The following is a 16854-nucleotide window of genomic DNA, read 5'->3' on the forward strand; positions in this document are numbered from 1 at the left end:
AAATCACTATACATCAGAATCCAATCTTCCTGCCCCAGAAGACATCAGCATGAGTTATAGTCACAAATTCTGTGTCAGAACTGAAATCTGGAGATTTTAAGCTACATATTTTTACTGATGAAAAGATGATGAACGTAAGCTTGTCACGAAAGAAAATTATACCGCTAATCGCAATACAGGATAAAAGTGAACAGTGACAGTGGCTTGTGTTGCCAATGGCAGCAGAATTTAGCCTAGATGATGTACATGGATAATACAACACTAGAAAAGCAGTAATAGGTTTAAGTACAAAAAAGCTACACTATACAAAGAGAAATTTAGAGATAGAAAAATTTACTGGGGAAAGTAAACAGTTTGCCAATTTGTGTGCTGGGAGCAGAAATTTTAAGGCTCATGGGGATATAACTAAATCAGGAGTTTTGCATACACAAGAGTTAGCTGAGGCCTGACTTCTGACTGATTTGTGTTTCAGCTGACCGCAAGCTGCAACCGAAATAAATCTTTTCTGCTCTCAGGGCATTTAATGGTTCCCTGCTCCCAGCCCCACAGCCCTCACTCCCCAAAGTTGAGTTCTCTATTACATAATAATACAAAAGGTTTTCTCACTGGAGACACAAACTGGGGCTTATTTCTTTTCAGCTTTTTCACAAACCTAGAAAAAAAAAACCTTAATAATCTTAGGGACAAGTTATGCCTCTCTAAGTTTGGCTGAAGGTGGCCAGTGGGTTCTGAATGTATTAAATGAGGACAGACCACAAGACATGACTGCATAGATCTGTTTTCCCTAGGAAATCAAGTTAGCAAGAACAGTAATACAGGAGCTGGATACTTTCTTTCTGCTCCCTTGTGTTAAGTGCTCTGTTTATTTTCAGTTGTATGTAGGACTAAGATGTTGGTATTATCACATTATTGGGATTTGTTAATATATTTTAATGTATCATCATCATCCAATAGACTGTAAAGTCTATTTATTTAGGCAGTGAGTCTGAACACTCAGTCCAAGCTTCTGGCGGAATTTTTTTTCCTGAAGGTTAAATGGCATCTTTCCAAATTGCACCTTGGCAGAGACTTTGGCTTTGCTTAGACCTATGGGATTTCACTCTTTTTGTATTTCTAAGTCATTAAACAACAATAAAATCTTTATGATATCAAATGTCTTGAATTTTACAACAATTATTCTAGTAGTATGATGATAACATAGTTTATAATGTGTTCTAAATCCTGCTCTTACATGCTGTATTACCTTCCAACTTAAGTGTCAACAATCTCAAGGCTTTACATAGTGACAACAGGTACTCTGTAAATTCCGAGTGTAAGACCTTCCTACAACAGGACAGCATGTGTGTTTTGATACCAGTCCTTACCATAAATAAGAGAATATAGCAACTGGTATAGATTTTTTTAAGCTTGTTTGCAAAGGTTGGAATAATGCAGTAATAGCTAAGACTAACTGAAACACCTGTATACATGCTAAGATAAGACAGGTTTATTTATAGCAACTTCACAGCAAATAAAAAAAATATTCTAGGGGACATAGGTGACAAAGAATTACATTTTCAATTCTAGTGTCCAAAAGCCAGCTACTGAAATAAGTTCCTCCTCTCCCAAGTGCCTCCTGTGCAAGCCTAGAGCAGTTAAAAGATTATTTTCAGACTTAAATTCCAAACACAGACTTAAAAATGTTTAAAATTAACTATTTCTGATGCCACTAAAACGGAAGCATACTACCTACTAAACTAATAAACATGAACCTTCCTGGCTGTTAGGCTTGTGCACTTCGATGGAGACGTAAGAGCATGGTTTGGAATACCTGAACGCTCAGCCATTAAAGTAAACAGGGGATACATTTAAACCTCAGTTCATTTGTCAGCCTGACAGCAGCTGGAAGATTTCTGCATGCAAAACAGAGGAGCATCTGGCTATCAAGAATATTTAAGACCTTACCTATTGATCTCTTTCATCGGCTTAAATTAACTCAAGATGTTAAGATGCCAAAAAATAGTGATTAAAGATCCCATGTAATAACCCCAAAGTCCCAATAAGCAGCAAGGGTAAGATGATGTGAATACTATGAAACAAAACAGCAGCAGAGCTCCCAAATAACTGATTGAAAGCCTGGAAAGACCGGAAACTGGACTGCCAGAAATGGAGGACAGAATGGCTCATTAAGAGAGAAAGTGTGAGAGAGAATACATTTTATTACTTTGTCAAGGAGGACTTTAAGGTGGAAATTGTTGCAAGGACAGAGAAGCAACTAGAAGACGGGGAAATGTGTTTGTGATTCTACTACACGTTTAAAAACAAAAAGATCAAGACACACCATTACAAGTATAAGCTAGGTGTACTTCTAATAAGGATCTATAGTCTGTGCAAAACTCAGTTTTCACATACTAAATCCCTGCAGCAGATTAAAGTTAGAAACTGGAGGGCTTCACAATGTAAAACAACATATATTGCTAGACTAAGTAGGCAACTTAAAGATACAATCCTTATCTTACCTTTACTCATTTACAAGAGAGCAGGACAAAAATCTGGTCCCCAACACCTACTCCTATCCTTCTAGAAACTATTCAAGTATAGAAAGGACACTATCTTTATCCTGTACCTTTCTTCCCTTTTTAGTACTAACACAGAAAATTTAAGGCTTGAAAATGAGATGTAAATAGAAATAGCTATTATTCTATGTCATGAGCGAAGAGATGACATTAGAGGAGAAGCTGTTCACACTAGAAGCCAGACTAAATTAAGTCCTGACCTACACCATACTTCCATGCTATCAGAATCTGGCTCCATGCCAGGTAGTCTCAATGTCAGCACCGCAATCTAAATTCGGCTATTAAAAAATATCCTTACCCATAGAAAACAAGGAAAGCAACACACAATTGTTGATAACCTTGCTAAGTTTACAGAAAAGTAAAAAAGCGTTATTTTAGTAGATGAAACATCTAATGCCATTAAGATTGTGTAATACATAACTTTAAATCCACCAGTAAAAGAGCAGCAGCAATTTCCAGTCAAAGCTGTAATTTCACCTTGTCTTTCTAAGGTCATGTAAGTCTCATTCCCACAGTGAGACTTATTATTCACTTTGTGGCTCTGCCTAGGTACAGAGTGGGGACTGAGACAATGAGCTAAAAGATGAGAGCAGAGGAAGAAGAGAAGGAAAAGTTCTTTTCTTGTTGTTGTGGTTTTTTAAGAAACATTTGACTAATGCTTTGAATCATCTGTCTAAAATCATTAGACTAAAAAGTATTAAAGTACAATTGACCAGCACTACAAATGCAATACTGAGTTTTAGACCACACACATGCTTATTTGTCTGATCACAACCATCTATGGAAAGATCTCATCTCCCTGTTCCTGACTACACCCTCAACACTGCAGACCAATAAAGGTCTATACTGATAAAAGCTATTTCTATGCCAGTACAGCTGCAAAGCATATTTCATAGCTGCCAAACGTGAACACAACCTCCTCGCATCAAGGTGATTCAAGGTTCATAGAAAAACTTAAGAGACAAAAATCGCAATGAAAAACTTCACCAGGGAGGTCAGGAGAGCATTTAGGCAAAACTCATACCTCAGAAAACCACAAGAGTCCAAATGGGGGTGCTGAACAACCTGTATGTCCTCCTCATAGCAACTTTTACAAACGGGAAAGCTATCATCAACTCCCTTAAGGCTTCTCTTTTTTGAATTAAATATCAACCTAAACCTTTTCTCATAGACTAGTTCATTAAAAAAAAAGAGCAAAATTTGAGAAAGAAACCAGAGAGAAGTTGAGAAGTACTGATTGATGGAAAAAATAAAGCTATGAAATCTAAGCAAAACCTTCTGGTTCCCTAACTCTTTAGCCATCGTCAGAAAAAAAACGAACACTCAACCCAAAACAAAATCACCCATCCCTGAGAATCAAGAAATCTTAATTAACTTGGTCTGGAGCATTCAGAGACCCTGTGATGACTCATTTACTTAATCTCATTGAGGAAATTACAGAAATCAAGTATGATAACTTAGAATTTAAAAATAGTCATTAAAATGTAATGTATAAATGCATTTTCACTACTCCAAAAAGCTCGTACTGAAAAAAAAAGAATTTAGAAATGTGTTCCAATAAAGATTAATTGACAGTAGGAGAACACAGCAAAAACAGTTTTACAAAGTTTAACTGCATCAAAGATTGAAATGGCATGCGAACATCCAGCGTGGGAACAATGAATTGGCGCTCAACCTTAGAATTACTGGCAACTCCAAAGGAAAATTTAAATCAAATAACCTAAGCTTCAATTTCCTTGATAAGAAAAGGCAAAACGTGGGTTCATTAAGTTAAAAAACAAACAAACAAACAAACCCTGGACAAGAAGATCTGAGAATATTATCAAGACACGGGCAGTATCAGAAACCCAAAACCTATTCCTTGGAAGTTCTAAGACAGGATGTTGTATCCAGGAGGGCACTATCACTATGCCTCTTTGGACTGATCTCTTCTCATCTTGTGTGGGCTTATGAATTTTTAGAAGCAACTCCTGTAGGACTTTTGCCAGACATCAAGTCATATGCTCTTAGCCCAAACATGCTGGCAACAATTTCGCGGTAATACTAACATGTACCTGAAAATTCCTTGTGAGAAATGCAGCGAGTAACAATTCTAATGACTTTGTAGACGGACAGGTCACCCACTGTGTCACCAATGTTATAGAAGAGGATAAGCATAAGAGGGGGTGTGTGTGTAAATCACAACTTCTGGAAAAAGTATGTTTTGGTTTCACCCATACCGCCCTCAGCATAAATTTGTGAAACTGTCCTAAAAAAACACAACATCTGATCTACATCCAGAGAGATTAGAAGAACATACAGTTAGTGAAGCATCTACTCTGTGTGTGCCATTCCTGGTTCACTCATTCTAGGACTGATCTATGGCGTTGAAAAACAGAGTTTATGTATTGTTTCATCCCAGGCAGGATAGTTCTCAGCTGCATGGAACTGAATACAAAGAATTCATGGCACTAGTTGATCATGTTATTTCAGAAAGGCTTTTCTTTCGTTGGCTGCTCGCTTGTTTTATAAGGATTAGCATCTTTATTTTAAAGGTTTTATATGTTAAATACATAAAGGAAACGTGTACACAAACAGTACAATTTTGCAACCGGTACTTCTGTTACTATCCTCTTGCACGTTGACATGGGAGGGACTTCAGATACAGCAAAGCCCCTACAAGACACTAAATAGGATTTTATATTCCTTTTCCATTTGGAGGAGCGAATGCTTGCTTCTAATACAGACACAAATGACCCACTGCACCTGCAAAACAGTGCCTGTCTTCTTGAAGAAGGCAATCTCAACTGTAGATGTCTGAGAAACTTCGGTGAGAGTATGAAAAAAAAAATGTGCAAACTGAAATTGCTACAAGGAAGAAACAGCAGTTCTTTCCCAGCAGGGATGTCAGTATGTAATGAGAACGAGTCATTATGATGCAGCTCTGTGATTCAGACAATTCAAAGCCACTCTGGGACATCAGACCACCAACATATTTTTGCTCTGTGTGAATCCATACAAAGACAAAAAGTATTCTCCAGCTCTTAATAGACTCCCACATCTAACAACTTTCTGATAAGTTTTTACTTTTTTTTTTTCCCCCTCCAATTTTGTTATTGTAAATCTATTTTTTGCCAACTTCTGATCCTTAGTAAAGTGACTATATTTGTTTCAGGCCAGTCTTTATCAGTAAAGCTAGGGGTACACTACACAGCGAAATAGAACCTTAGGCAATTCAAATGTCCTAAAACCAAGACTCAAGACTAGATAAGGACAAAAAAAAAAAGAAAAAGAAAAAGAAAAAATAACTGATTTGCCTTTAATATTTTTTTTTATTCATAAAGCTGAACAAGAAGAGGTCTTTCTCTGAGATGCAACATAAGTCTAAAGCAACTGTTTTTAAGTGAGCAGGTTAAGGACAATATGAATATTTTTCTCTATTCTCATGTTCAAAGTATAGTCACAATGCCCTGTAATTTATTTTGTGGCAGAACATAAATTAACATGTAGACATGGACTAATCCCTTAATATTTTCTAATCTATTTTTATTAATAAATTGCTACAATTAGCCTTTGAACAGAATGGATGTATAATAGATCATCAGAGTTCAGGCACACAACAAGATATAAAAAATGATTTCTCACCATGTGCATTTCTAGTCTGCTCTCTAGTCATAACCCTGCTAGAATGTTCCTTAACCTACAACAGCAGAAAGAAGACAGACTTTTCCAAAGCAACAAAAGCAAGGCATAGTTCTACCAATGAGAAGAACTGTTGGAAAACCTATGGGAACTTACTTTCATCCTATTTGCCACAGGAAACCTGGAAAGGGACTGGAATACAACAAATACCATTCACTTTACACAGGTTCTGAAAGATTGTACATAAGTTACATTTTTTAATGTAATGTGTAACAACCAGTTCAAGTTTTAATGCAACTTTTCAATGAAAGTCAAATCCTGATCTTATCAATACCAAGATTTCTGCCTGTGGAAAATAAGAGAGTTGTGAATGACACCAACAGATTTCCTGATGCTTGTGGAGTCTAACGATTATCAACTGTGCACAATGAATGAAAAAATCTCAAGTGCATCACAGATGCTGGCAGTACATGGAAAAGTTTTGAGATCTGAAGAATCTTTTGGTCACTTTCAGGACTGTAAAAGAATGGGTTTCCAACTCTCTGGAAACCTGCTCAGAACGTATCGGAGTTTCTCCTTTGGGCAGCCAAGAGAAATGAACAGCTCAGCAGAGGCAGTCATGAAGGACAGGGAAATGAGTCATCCTAGTCCACTGTTAATTATCAGTCCACCTCATCAGTCCTTCACTGTGTCAAATTATAAGTATACAGTAAACATTGACAGGCATTTTGAGGCAGATTTTGAAAGAGGACATTTACCTTGGTTTTGTTCTTCCCAGGACAGATAATCCTCAAAGCAGCTAGTAGTTTCAAAGATTTAGGGAGAAACTCACGGAGAATATGAAAATTCATTTTAGTGCAAATTTCAGGTTGCTAAAGGCCTGTCAGACCCATTGATGTTTTAAGTGTGAATATTCTCTTTCCATCTAATTCCCTCCATGAAGATCTAGTTATTCATTTTGTCAGCAGCTTTTTCTTCACAACTTCTAACATTTGCAGTTAGTTTTGCCTACCTCAAACTTTGGAGGACCAACAGCATCCTCAGTGAGGCTCTGTGTTATTCAAAATAATATTTGAAAATACTGTCAGACATTAACTTGTCATAAATATTGCACAAGCAATTACCTAGATTAGATTTACTAGAAAAACTGAATTTCTGTCATTTCCAGGCACTTCCAGAATTTGAGGCCTCCTCCCGTAACACTTGGTGCTCACACACTCTTTATTCCTCCGTTATTATAATTCTATCATATTGCAACACTATGCTGAACTTTTACTTACGCAAATCCAAAAATGCATTAATGATTAATCACATTATAATTTAACTTGTGTTTTTCAGAATCTAAGACAAAAAGCTGAGGAGAACTGCTTATTACATCATTGTAAAAATACTCACAAAAACATATCCGGTGTTTTTCTGTTTATTCACATGGAATATTCTGTAATTAACACACACACCTTTCATCCACAGTAGTCACCAAATCTTACATTATAAAATAGGCATGACCAATGATCCTTATTCTCCAAGACACACACCAAATCTTACTGAGATCAAAAGTCACAGAGGTACTCAGACTTTGGAGGACCAACATAAAAAGCAGCACTAGAAGTGATTTTGAAGCATAGTTGGAACTGACTACTGAAGAGCTTCACTGATACCTGGTAAAAGACGATATGCTAGGAATTCAACCAGGTTCTCAGAATATGAAACTCGTCACCCCTTCATCGTTTACTGCCTGTTGTAATCAGTGTTTCTGATTAACCTACCAGTCTCATGGTGACAGAGTCTCACAGGGGTGGCACAGTATAAGTGTAGTAGCCACCTGAACTTGTTGTGAGACACGTGCATACCAAGAACCAGAACTATCCCTTCTTTTATGAAAATGTGAGGTCATCTCAAAACCATATTTTTGTTTACAGGTGTTTGTATGCTTTAACACTTTGTTCAGAAATATAATCATGTTACTGAGTGAAAAAAAGAGATTGAAGTTATCATGTAACTTTAATACAAGATTCTATTTCTTCCAGATAAAAATTTCTGTTTAATGTAATGTGATTGGAACCAATTTTGCTCAGCTTGCTTTCTCTGGACCAACAAGAGAAACCAATGACTGAAAGACCTTTAATATTTAAAACAAAACAAAAAAAAAAATCTCGTCTTATATCCTTCTCTCTTTTTTAAGCTAGCAAAGAAAGACAGGTAATATTGCTGAATCAAAAACTAAGACATCATGACATAATGATTCTGTGAGAGCTCATTTAAGAGGGCATTAAACCATTTCCAAATTCAGGCATGATATAACATGTTTATTTAATGAAAGAGTAATTTCTGAATCCTTTCTTGAACAGTAAATTGAATTATTTTCACATAAGCTTTGGTTTCTTCATCTGAAAACACACAGATGCTCTATAGTTGGCACAGATCAAATTTCTGCTAATTAACCAGACAAGAATTAGTTTATAAAAGTTCAGATGAGGTATGTTCTGATGTGACAGAAAGAGGAACAAAGAAGGAACAGATAAACATTTGCTAAATGTACAGCAAATATATATTCACGAAACTCAGGAAAGACAACAGTAAATGAATGGCTAAATTTAAGAAAGACTAACCTATTAGGGATAGGAAGACTGCACCTCAGATCTCACAATTTTGTTTTACAGATAGTATATATTTACTTGTGACCTACGATATCTTTGTCTAGTTATTTACTGATCTTGGATATCATACAAAAAGAGATACAGTAATATTAGTATATAGTATTTTGTAAGTGATCGGTGAAAATCAATGCCAGTGCTTTTAGTAGAGTCACCATAATACCAGAGAAGAGCTGTCAGGGCTATTTGCAACTGGCTGCATTCTTTGTTGTACATTCTCAGAAAGTGGTTTAAATCACTCACTCTTTTCTTGTTGTGCAGTGGCCTATACTACCTCTCCCTGTTACTGCTTTTTAAAGTTGTTAGTAAGAGAAGAATTTCCGAACCGCTGTTATTTCAGCACATTAGAAGTGTAGCTTCTCTACCTCCACCTCTCTGAGCAGTGACTATGTTATTCAGGGTCTGGAGGAAGCAAAAGCATAAGTTGGCAAACTGGTCAGACCTGAGAGAATCAATGGATACAATGCTAGTTTGTGAATGCAGTGAAGCAACCGTAAGTCAAATACCACATCAGTCCCTGCTATTGAGATATACTACTAGCAGGTCCTAACAGCTGTATAATAATTGTTATTCTTTTGCCTTTGTCACCTCTAGACTGTAAGTTTGTGTTTATTTTTAAATTGCAAATGTAATTGGAAAAGCTGTAGGTATGCTGGAAGCTTTCTGAGGGACTGCCTCTCTCCTTAACAGCGAGGGCCTGTGCGTTAACTCAGCAAAACTGAAGAATATAGTTTGAACATGTAGCTGATGTCTTTTGGGTGCCACTAAGCTTGAAGTATGTTTCTGATGTTGTAACTCAAGGCGATGCAACCTTAAATATGATGATTCACAAAGAGTAACTGCTTATCAGGATACAGCTTGACTGAACTAATAGACACAAAGTCAAGCAAAGCTGATAGAATTGCCCAACACAAGCCTTCCAGCTCTCCTCCTCTCACCACATAGGTCAAATACTCTGCCGAATTGCTTAAGTTTGGTTACAATCTTGCAAGCTTTCATCCTGCTATACCAATGAGTGGGTTTTTTCTTCAACAACTCCTCCCCTTTCCACACTCTTTCAAACAGCAAATCAACTATTATTCAAAAATGGCATACAACACAATTGCTTCTTTCTTCAGCTGTACCAAAGACCTTGCACACAGAACTGAGGATAAATTTAACATTCATGTAACAGCAGATTTTACAAAGAGCAGCTCATTGTTCAAAATGTCATAATAAATGCATATGCTAATAATAATTACTTTAAACTTACCAAATCTTTTTTTTTTTTTTGCAGGTAGCGGGTTTTTGGTAGTCCACAACAAGATCATCTGTTTCAAAAGGCTTTAGGAAAAAACCTGCAATGGAAGATAAATACTGCATCAAAACAGCAGCACAGATACCTTGCAAGAAGACATTACATGTGCTAGTTCAGATACCACAGTAGCAGAACACTTCCATATAGAAAATTTTCTTACACTCTTGTAAGAAAATTAAAAATGGTTATTCTCTGAAAACTCTTGTACCAGGTTTGATTATCTACTTTCTGCTTAAAAATAATAACGACTATGCTAAAATCTTGAGTCAGCACTACACAGTATTGCAAAAGGCTTGCCTCCCTTTGAGCCAGCTGGCAGAAGTAATTGTTAAATGCAAACAGAACTTGTTGACTATTCTTTGAGAAATACACATATATTCTTCAAATCATTTAGAGAATCAAGCTTAAGCAGCAGACTTTGGTAAGTCTGCGGCAAATGGTGACTGGTAAACAACCAAAACCATCTTCCACAACAGCAGTAACAGTTCCATCTTCCACAACTGTCAGTCAGGTGTGCAGGAAGTCCTGCTGGTGGTACTCCTGTCCACATAACTGCCATAGTTTCTAGATGCCTCCAGAACTAAATTGTAAGGTTAAGAAACCCACACATTAGGGGAACTGGCAGAGGTGAGAAAGACAGCAAAATAATCCTTGGTTTTATTAAGTAATTATCTTTACCAACTATTTACTCCCAGAACATTTTACTTTACCGCTTTTCCCTGAAAATAAAAATCAGAAAGCCTCACAACAGGATTTTTTTATGTTAGTATTATCAACAGACGATACAAATGTATTTTTCATTTAGTTGTATTTTGACAGATAGTCTGAAGTCCCTGCAAAAAAAAAAAAAAAAAAAAAAAAGCTGGTGGTGAAAGAGAGTGTTATTTTACATTTTAGTTAGACCTCACTTAAGAATTTATTCATTTAATTTTTGAAAATCTACGTATATTTAATGCAAGTCTATTACTTGGAAGGTAAAGAAACTTGTTACCGTATGTTACATTTAAACATAAAGGATCACCCTAATTCCTGTTGTGTTTTTCATACAGAATCACAATTCTATTGCCATATGCACAGAGATAGCAAGTAAAATTGTTTTGATTTCAGACATTCTGCTTTTAACAGTGAATTTCATGAAATAAGCTTCATGAATTTCATGAGTTTTCTAACACAGTACATGGAAACTGAATTATTTACTATGTTCTAAGAATTTCTGTAACACATTGCTTCCAGAACGAACACTCATTTTTCGTTTGCAGTTCCTGGAACTGACAGTGAGTTGATGGCTATCTATTAACTACAGAAATTTCTATCAAATTCCTTGTCAAAACAGAATGGATTGTTTCAGGTCAGAAAATAAGTTTTAAAGCAGTATTTTTATTTAACTGCATTTTAGTCTTATAAATCTGATTAAAATTGAATTTGAAATGAACAGCCTGTATATTAAAGCCCAAACAGGCAATAACTTATTACAGTCATCTAAAAAGCTACATTAAGTCTTCTGCAAATTTTAACAATTATGTTAGACATGGAAGCACAATGAAAAGACTTCTAACTTTTGAAGAATAACAAAGTAAGTTGGAAGAATACTCCATTTCATGACACTAAACACTGCACCCTATTGCGAAATGAATTACAACCTTCACAGTACAGGCATATTCAGAACATTCATCTTTGCACATCAAGAACTTGCCCCCTGCTGTGATGGCCTTCTTGTTTCTGACTTGAGTACCTTCAAGAGAACATTTTTACTGTTTCAACTGTTTCAATTTTGAACGAGCAAGAAGTCACAGCCTTTTTTCTCTCCTCTTCCAATGTACATGCACATGGCAGAAGCGAAAAGCTCAGAAACAACGGGACAGAATTACGTTCCTACAATTATCTAGACAGATACTGAAATAAGCACAGGGACAGACCAAAGCATGGTCCTAATCTCCTCTTAGAATCATAGAATCGTTTAGGTTGGGAAAGACCTTTAAGACCATTGAGTCCAACCATTGTCCCAGGGCTGCCAAGCCACCACCAAACCATGTCCCCAAGTGCCACATCCAGTGTGTTCTGAACACTCCAGGGACCAAGCACTTGGCCTCGCTAAGCCAATTCAGCCACACGCCGCGCCCGCACCACCTCCAGATATACGGGCACCCTGGCCGGGCCTGCTCCAAACATATCCCACCTGGATACCGGGCACACTTCACATTTCCTCTCTTAACCTACTTCAAACCTGAAACACCATCGGTTTCCTCACCTACGCAGCTGAAAAATTGGTTTTACACATTCTCACTTCCCAACCTGGTGCGAACGTCGCCTGAGAGACAACACGAGGCGCCCGTCGCCCCGCGGGCCGGGGAATCCAGCTGGGAGCGGCCGCGGAGGCCGGCTCGCGGAGCCCCGGGGGAAAACCCCGATGGGGAGCCCCTCGGCCGGCCCCTGCCGCTCTGCCCGGGGCTCTCACGGAGGACCCTGCCCCCGCTCGCCTCACAGCCTGGCGCCGTGCGCGCGTGGGAGCCCGCCGGCCCTGCCCGCCGCGGCACCTGGCGGGGGCGGAGCGCGGAGCTCCCCACCCTGCCCCGCGCACGTGGGGCTCCCGCCAAGGCGCGCCCGCGCGGTGCGGAAAGGGGCGGAGCAGTGGGGAGGCCGCGCGTGCGTGCGCCTCCTCCCGCCTCCCCCGCCGGCCTGCTGCCGCGCCTGCGCGGCGCCGCGTCCTCCCGGCGTGCCCCGCGACGGTGTCATGGCGGCTCCCTGCGGCCGGTTCCTGCACATGGGTTGAGGGGACGCCGGCAGCGCCTGTCAGCGCAGAGGCAGCGAGCCAGCGAGGCGGCAGTGGCGGAAAGCGGGGCGGGGAGGGCGGCGGCGGGAGTATGCTGGCTCTGGAGCGCTCCCTGCTGAGGAGCTTCCTCAGCGCGGCGGAGTCTCTGGAGTGGAAGCAGGGCGAAGTCGCGGCGGCAGGTGAGGGGAGGTCCCGGCCCGGCGCGGGGAGGGTGCCCGGCCGCTGTGCGCGACCGCTGCTGTGCGTGTCCGGAACCACCGGGGTCTCGGCCGGCGCCGGGCTGAGCTGGTGCCGCGGCTGGCGGCTCCCTCCCCCCGTGCCTGCTGCGGGGGTGGTCGTGTCCCCCCTTCCCGCCCTTTTCTGCTCCTGGCCGGGCTCAGGGGGGCCGCAGCCCGGGGGAGCGCGCGCAGTGCCGCAGGCAGGGCTGAGGCGAGCGGCGCGGCTGCCGCACCGGGGCCTTCCTCAGAGTCCGGCCGCTGCCCGCTTCTTGTGGGCACTCGGGCCGCCGGGGCTTCCTTCGGCTGCCCTGTGACCCGCGAGTTAGAGTACTTGTCTGAATTTGGGCGAAAACTCGCTCTCGTAGCAAAACACGAGGAGAAAAAGTCTGGCATGAACTCCCAGGTCTGTGTTTTGTTAGTTATTTAGTCATAGTTGCTTGAGGGAGCGATGGAAAGTACTCCTTGAGGGGGCTTGGTTAGGTCGTTACTGACCCAGTGTTCCTCCAGGGAACGCAGCAGCTTTTAAAATGTAACATTGATCACGAAAAGACACTTCCATATTTCAGACAGGCTAGAAATACAGTTGCGCTCAAGTCATGTGCTGTGCTTTTTAAGACATTTAGATGTTGTAGCATATGGAAAGGCCAGTTTATCCTTACCCAGGAACTTAATTTTGGAAAAGAATAGTACAGACCTACTCAGCTCTACTTCCTTATGTTACTTTGTATTTAACACTCGTACTGTCCAGGAAGGTTAGGTGTCATGACTGACATCTGTCGGATCTGTCTCATCTTTTCACTCAGAGTTGTGTACGCTGTTTGTGGTGTGGTTTTTTGTCTTGGTTTTATTTAGTGTTCTTTTTTTTTTAAGTAGTTTGCTTCTATAAGATGTGGGGAAGATTGTTGAAGAAAGGTGTCTTGCATTAGAGATAGAAAATGATAGGGTTTGTGACAATTCTTACATGGGCCCTTCTTATTGATGATCCTGAAACAAAATTTAAGGACTGTGACCTGGAATTTGTATGTTGTCTTATAAGAAGTTAAACACAGAATCAAAAGCAGGTTTTGTGTGCTTACAGTTATGTTACAGCATTACTGGAAAGAGAAAACCTCAATATTCTTCGTTAGCATCCTCACAGCCAGTACTTATTCTACAAACTACAGCATTGCCTGTCTGGCAACTGTAATCCAGTATAAAGAAGTTGTCTCTGGTGAAAGTCTCCCCAAAGCATAGCTTGGAGAAAGTTTCTCATTATTTCTGTTCTCTGTGAGAGTATGGCGTCAGCAGGGTTGCAGTATCATTACTGTGCTTTTGCATATGCCCTTCAAGGTACATCATTCAGCTGATCATTGTAAAGAACAAAAGTAAATTGTGGCCAGCGGCCTGGTCCAGAGAGATTAGAATGAGTGTCTCTCTATCACCCATTCCTACCAAGTTGTCCATCGCTGCTCTTGTTGGTTCTGCGCTCTGTCTTCCTTTATGTCTGAAATTTAGAATGCTTATTTTAGCTGGATGAGCTTGGAGTTGGTGTTTGGTGTTCACTTTCTTGCATAGCTGCTGCTTGTGTGGATCTTTACCTGTGCTGTTGTTAAATTAGCTAGCTCGGGTACTAATACTAGTGTAGCTATAGTAATGCTTGAGTGCATGGGAGCTGCAGTCCCCAACTAGAATCACAGATTAATATTAAGGCACGTATCCTATGCAGATCTCTGCATTTACTCAGCTGCACCATTATCAGCATCTGCATCAGCTAGCCTAGAACCAGTTAGTACATCTGAGTTGTAGCCACAGCTGCAGCATAGGCAGATACGTATTTTTGCTCAAGAATAGAAGGTTTATACATGGTGAAGTTGTTCTGACAGCTGCTGGATTGATTGCACTGTGGCTACAGTATCTGAAGAAGGAAGATAGCTTCTGTGAAAAAAGTTGTAGCCGGGGTCAAGAGTTTGATGGGTTTGAAGCTTCTTAGGAATCAAATGTATAGCGTTTCATGACTTACCTTTATCTTGAAAGGCTTCAGTGGAGAAACATTCATGGATCTAAATCCACCTTTGTAGTTACTCTGAAGAATCTAACTCCATATGCAGACTTCTCATTGAGAGAGTGAACTTACCATAGGAAAATAATTCTTTTATAAAGATAAAATCATATTGCCCATTCTTTGTGAATATTCTAAGCATTTAAAGGAAGGACTGAGTAGTTCCTGCAGATGTACATGAGAATTTATTCACTGAACTCTGCAAATACTGAACCATTTTTATTTGTTGCATTTCCCTTAAAACGGTTCTGTAGTCAGTGAAATTATTGTCTTATCTGTACAATTTTACTGCAGCACACTCATGTGTTTTGGAGGAAGAAAACTTGTGATAATTGAAGTCATCCTCAACAATTGTAGCGTATGTGCTTGAAAGGCCATCCATATACTTTTCCTCAAATTTCAGTGCAAGTTTTTGTATTACATTCATCTGGCAGTTTGTATTTCACTATAACGTTAATACAAGTTCTGTAAAGTTTATTTGGAATGAAGTAATGTGTGCTATTGCTATTCTTGGTTTCAGTGCAACTGTATTCAATGTAATGAAGAATCATTTTTTGAGAATTCCTTGAAAGGGGAGTGGTATATGTTTTTATTTGACTAGGTCTTGTAAGTTGTTTGAAAGTTGACACTGACTTCTATTATCTTTTTTTTTCCTCAGAAAGTGGATCACTATTGCAGTTGATTTTTGATGGAAAATATGAGGCAATATTTTCAAATTCGGCCATCCAGAATGTTTTCAGTGCATCTTCTGTGACAGAGGACAATATTGACAGTTACTTGGAGAAACAGATTCTAGCATATCTGGACCGTTCTGCAGAGGCTGATAACCTGGAAAGGTGAAAATTGTTACTTATTATATGGAAGACTAGGAGAGGCCATGTTTTGGTTTTATGACAGACATTTTTAAAAATTTTATATGTGACACAGTACCTCCTAAATTCTTGTTCTGACAGAAAAAGAGATTTCTCAAGTTGTTCCTCCCACTCCCTTGGGGTATCAGTTCATTATCATTGTTTCTTTCACTGGATAGTATTGTGATGTGAGGGTCTGCTGAAAACACTGGCTTTATTTGCAGTGATTACCTCTGAAGCCACTGGCATAAAGAAGCCAACAAATGTAAATTCATGTTGCCATGTATCATCAAACAATTTATTAAGTTTTCTCTCTGGAATGTTGCATTACATTTATGTGACTACTACAAGTACCATGTAATGTTACTGTCTGAGCAATGCCTGTATTTCTTAGTCTCATTCATAGTAAGATTTTCTACTTTTCTTAATGTAAAATGAGTAAGGTATTACTCATGGATGCTATTCATTGCTTAATTATTTTCTTCATAAGACTTTCTCTGGTAGATTCTCTCTAATTGCACTGCATGTGCTAATTCTTGCAGTTAATGAGTCTGACTTTAGTATTTACAGTTTGCCACATCAATAATGAACAGACTGAAATCTAGCCCGCAAGGGATAGTAGCAGCAGAAAACTATATGCATATGTGTATGTGTATATATATATTTGTTTATTTTAAAAGGTGAGGGTGGGGAAAAGTTCTGCTGAAAGAAGAGCAAAAGATAAGAGAAAATGAAGTAAAAATAAAGTAAGAGGAAGGTAATGTGTTGCCAATAAGTGTGGTTGAGTACAAATGCCAGTTATACTATGAGAGACTTAAAAACAAGAGTTGTTGCTAAAATATCAGAGTGG

At 39.4% G+C, this 16854-nt stretch overlaps 1 protein-coding gene across 1 annotated transcript in view; it reads left to right on the forward strand.

Annotated features, from left to right (window-relative positions):
• Nucleotides 1–12838: 12838 nt before the first annotated feature.
• Nucleotides 12839–16854, forward strand: part of TTC27 (tetratricopeptide repeat domain 27) — a 126233-nt gene continuing 122217 nt past the window's right edge. Inside the window, exons 1-2 of the mRNA XM_080408147.1 lie at nucleotides 12839–13076; nucleotides 15812–15989. Coding sequence (XP_080264273.1) covers nucleotides 12989–13076; nucleotides 15812–15989 — 266 coding nt within the window. The 5' untranslated portion in view covers nucleotides 12839–12988. The remainder of the gene's footprint in view (nucleotides 13077–15811; nucleotides 15990–16854) is intronic.

Source organism: Falco punctatus, assembly GCF_963210335.1.
Source record: "Falco punctatus genome assembly, chromosome: 12".
In the NCBI taxonomy this organism is placed as follows: Eukaryota; Metazoa; Chordata; class Aves; order Falconiformes; family Falconidae; genus Falco; species Falco punctatus.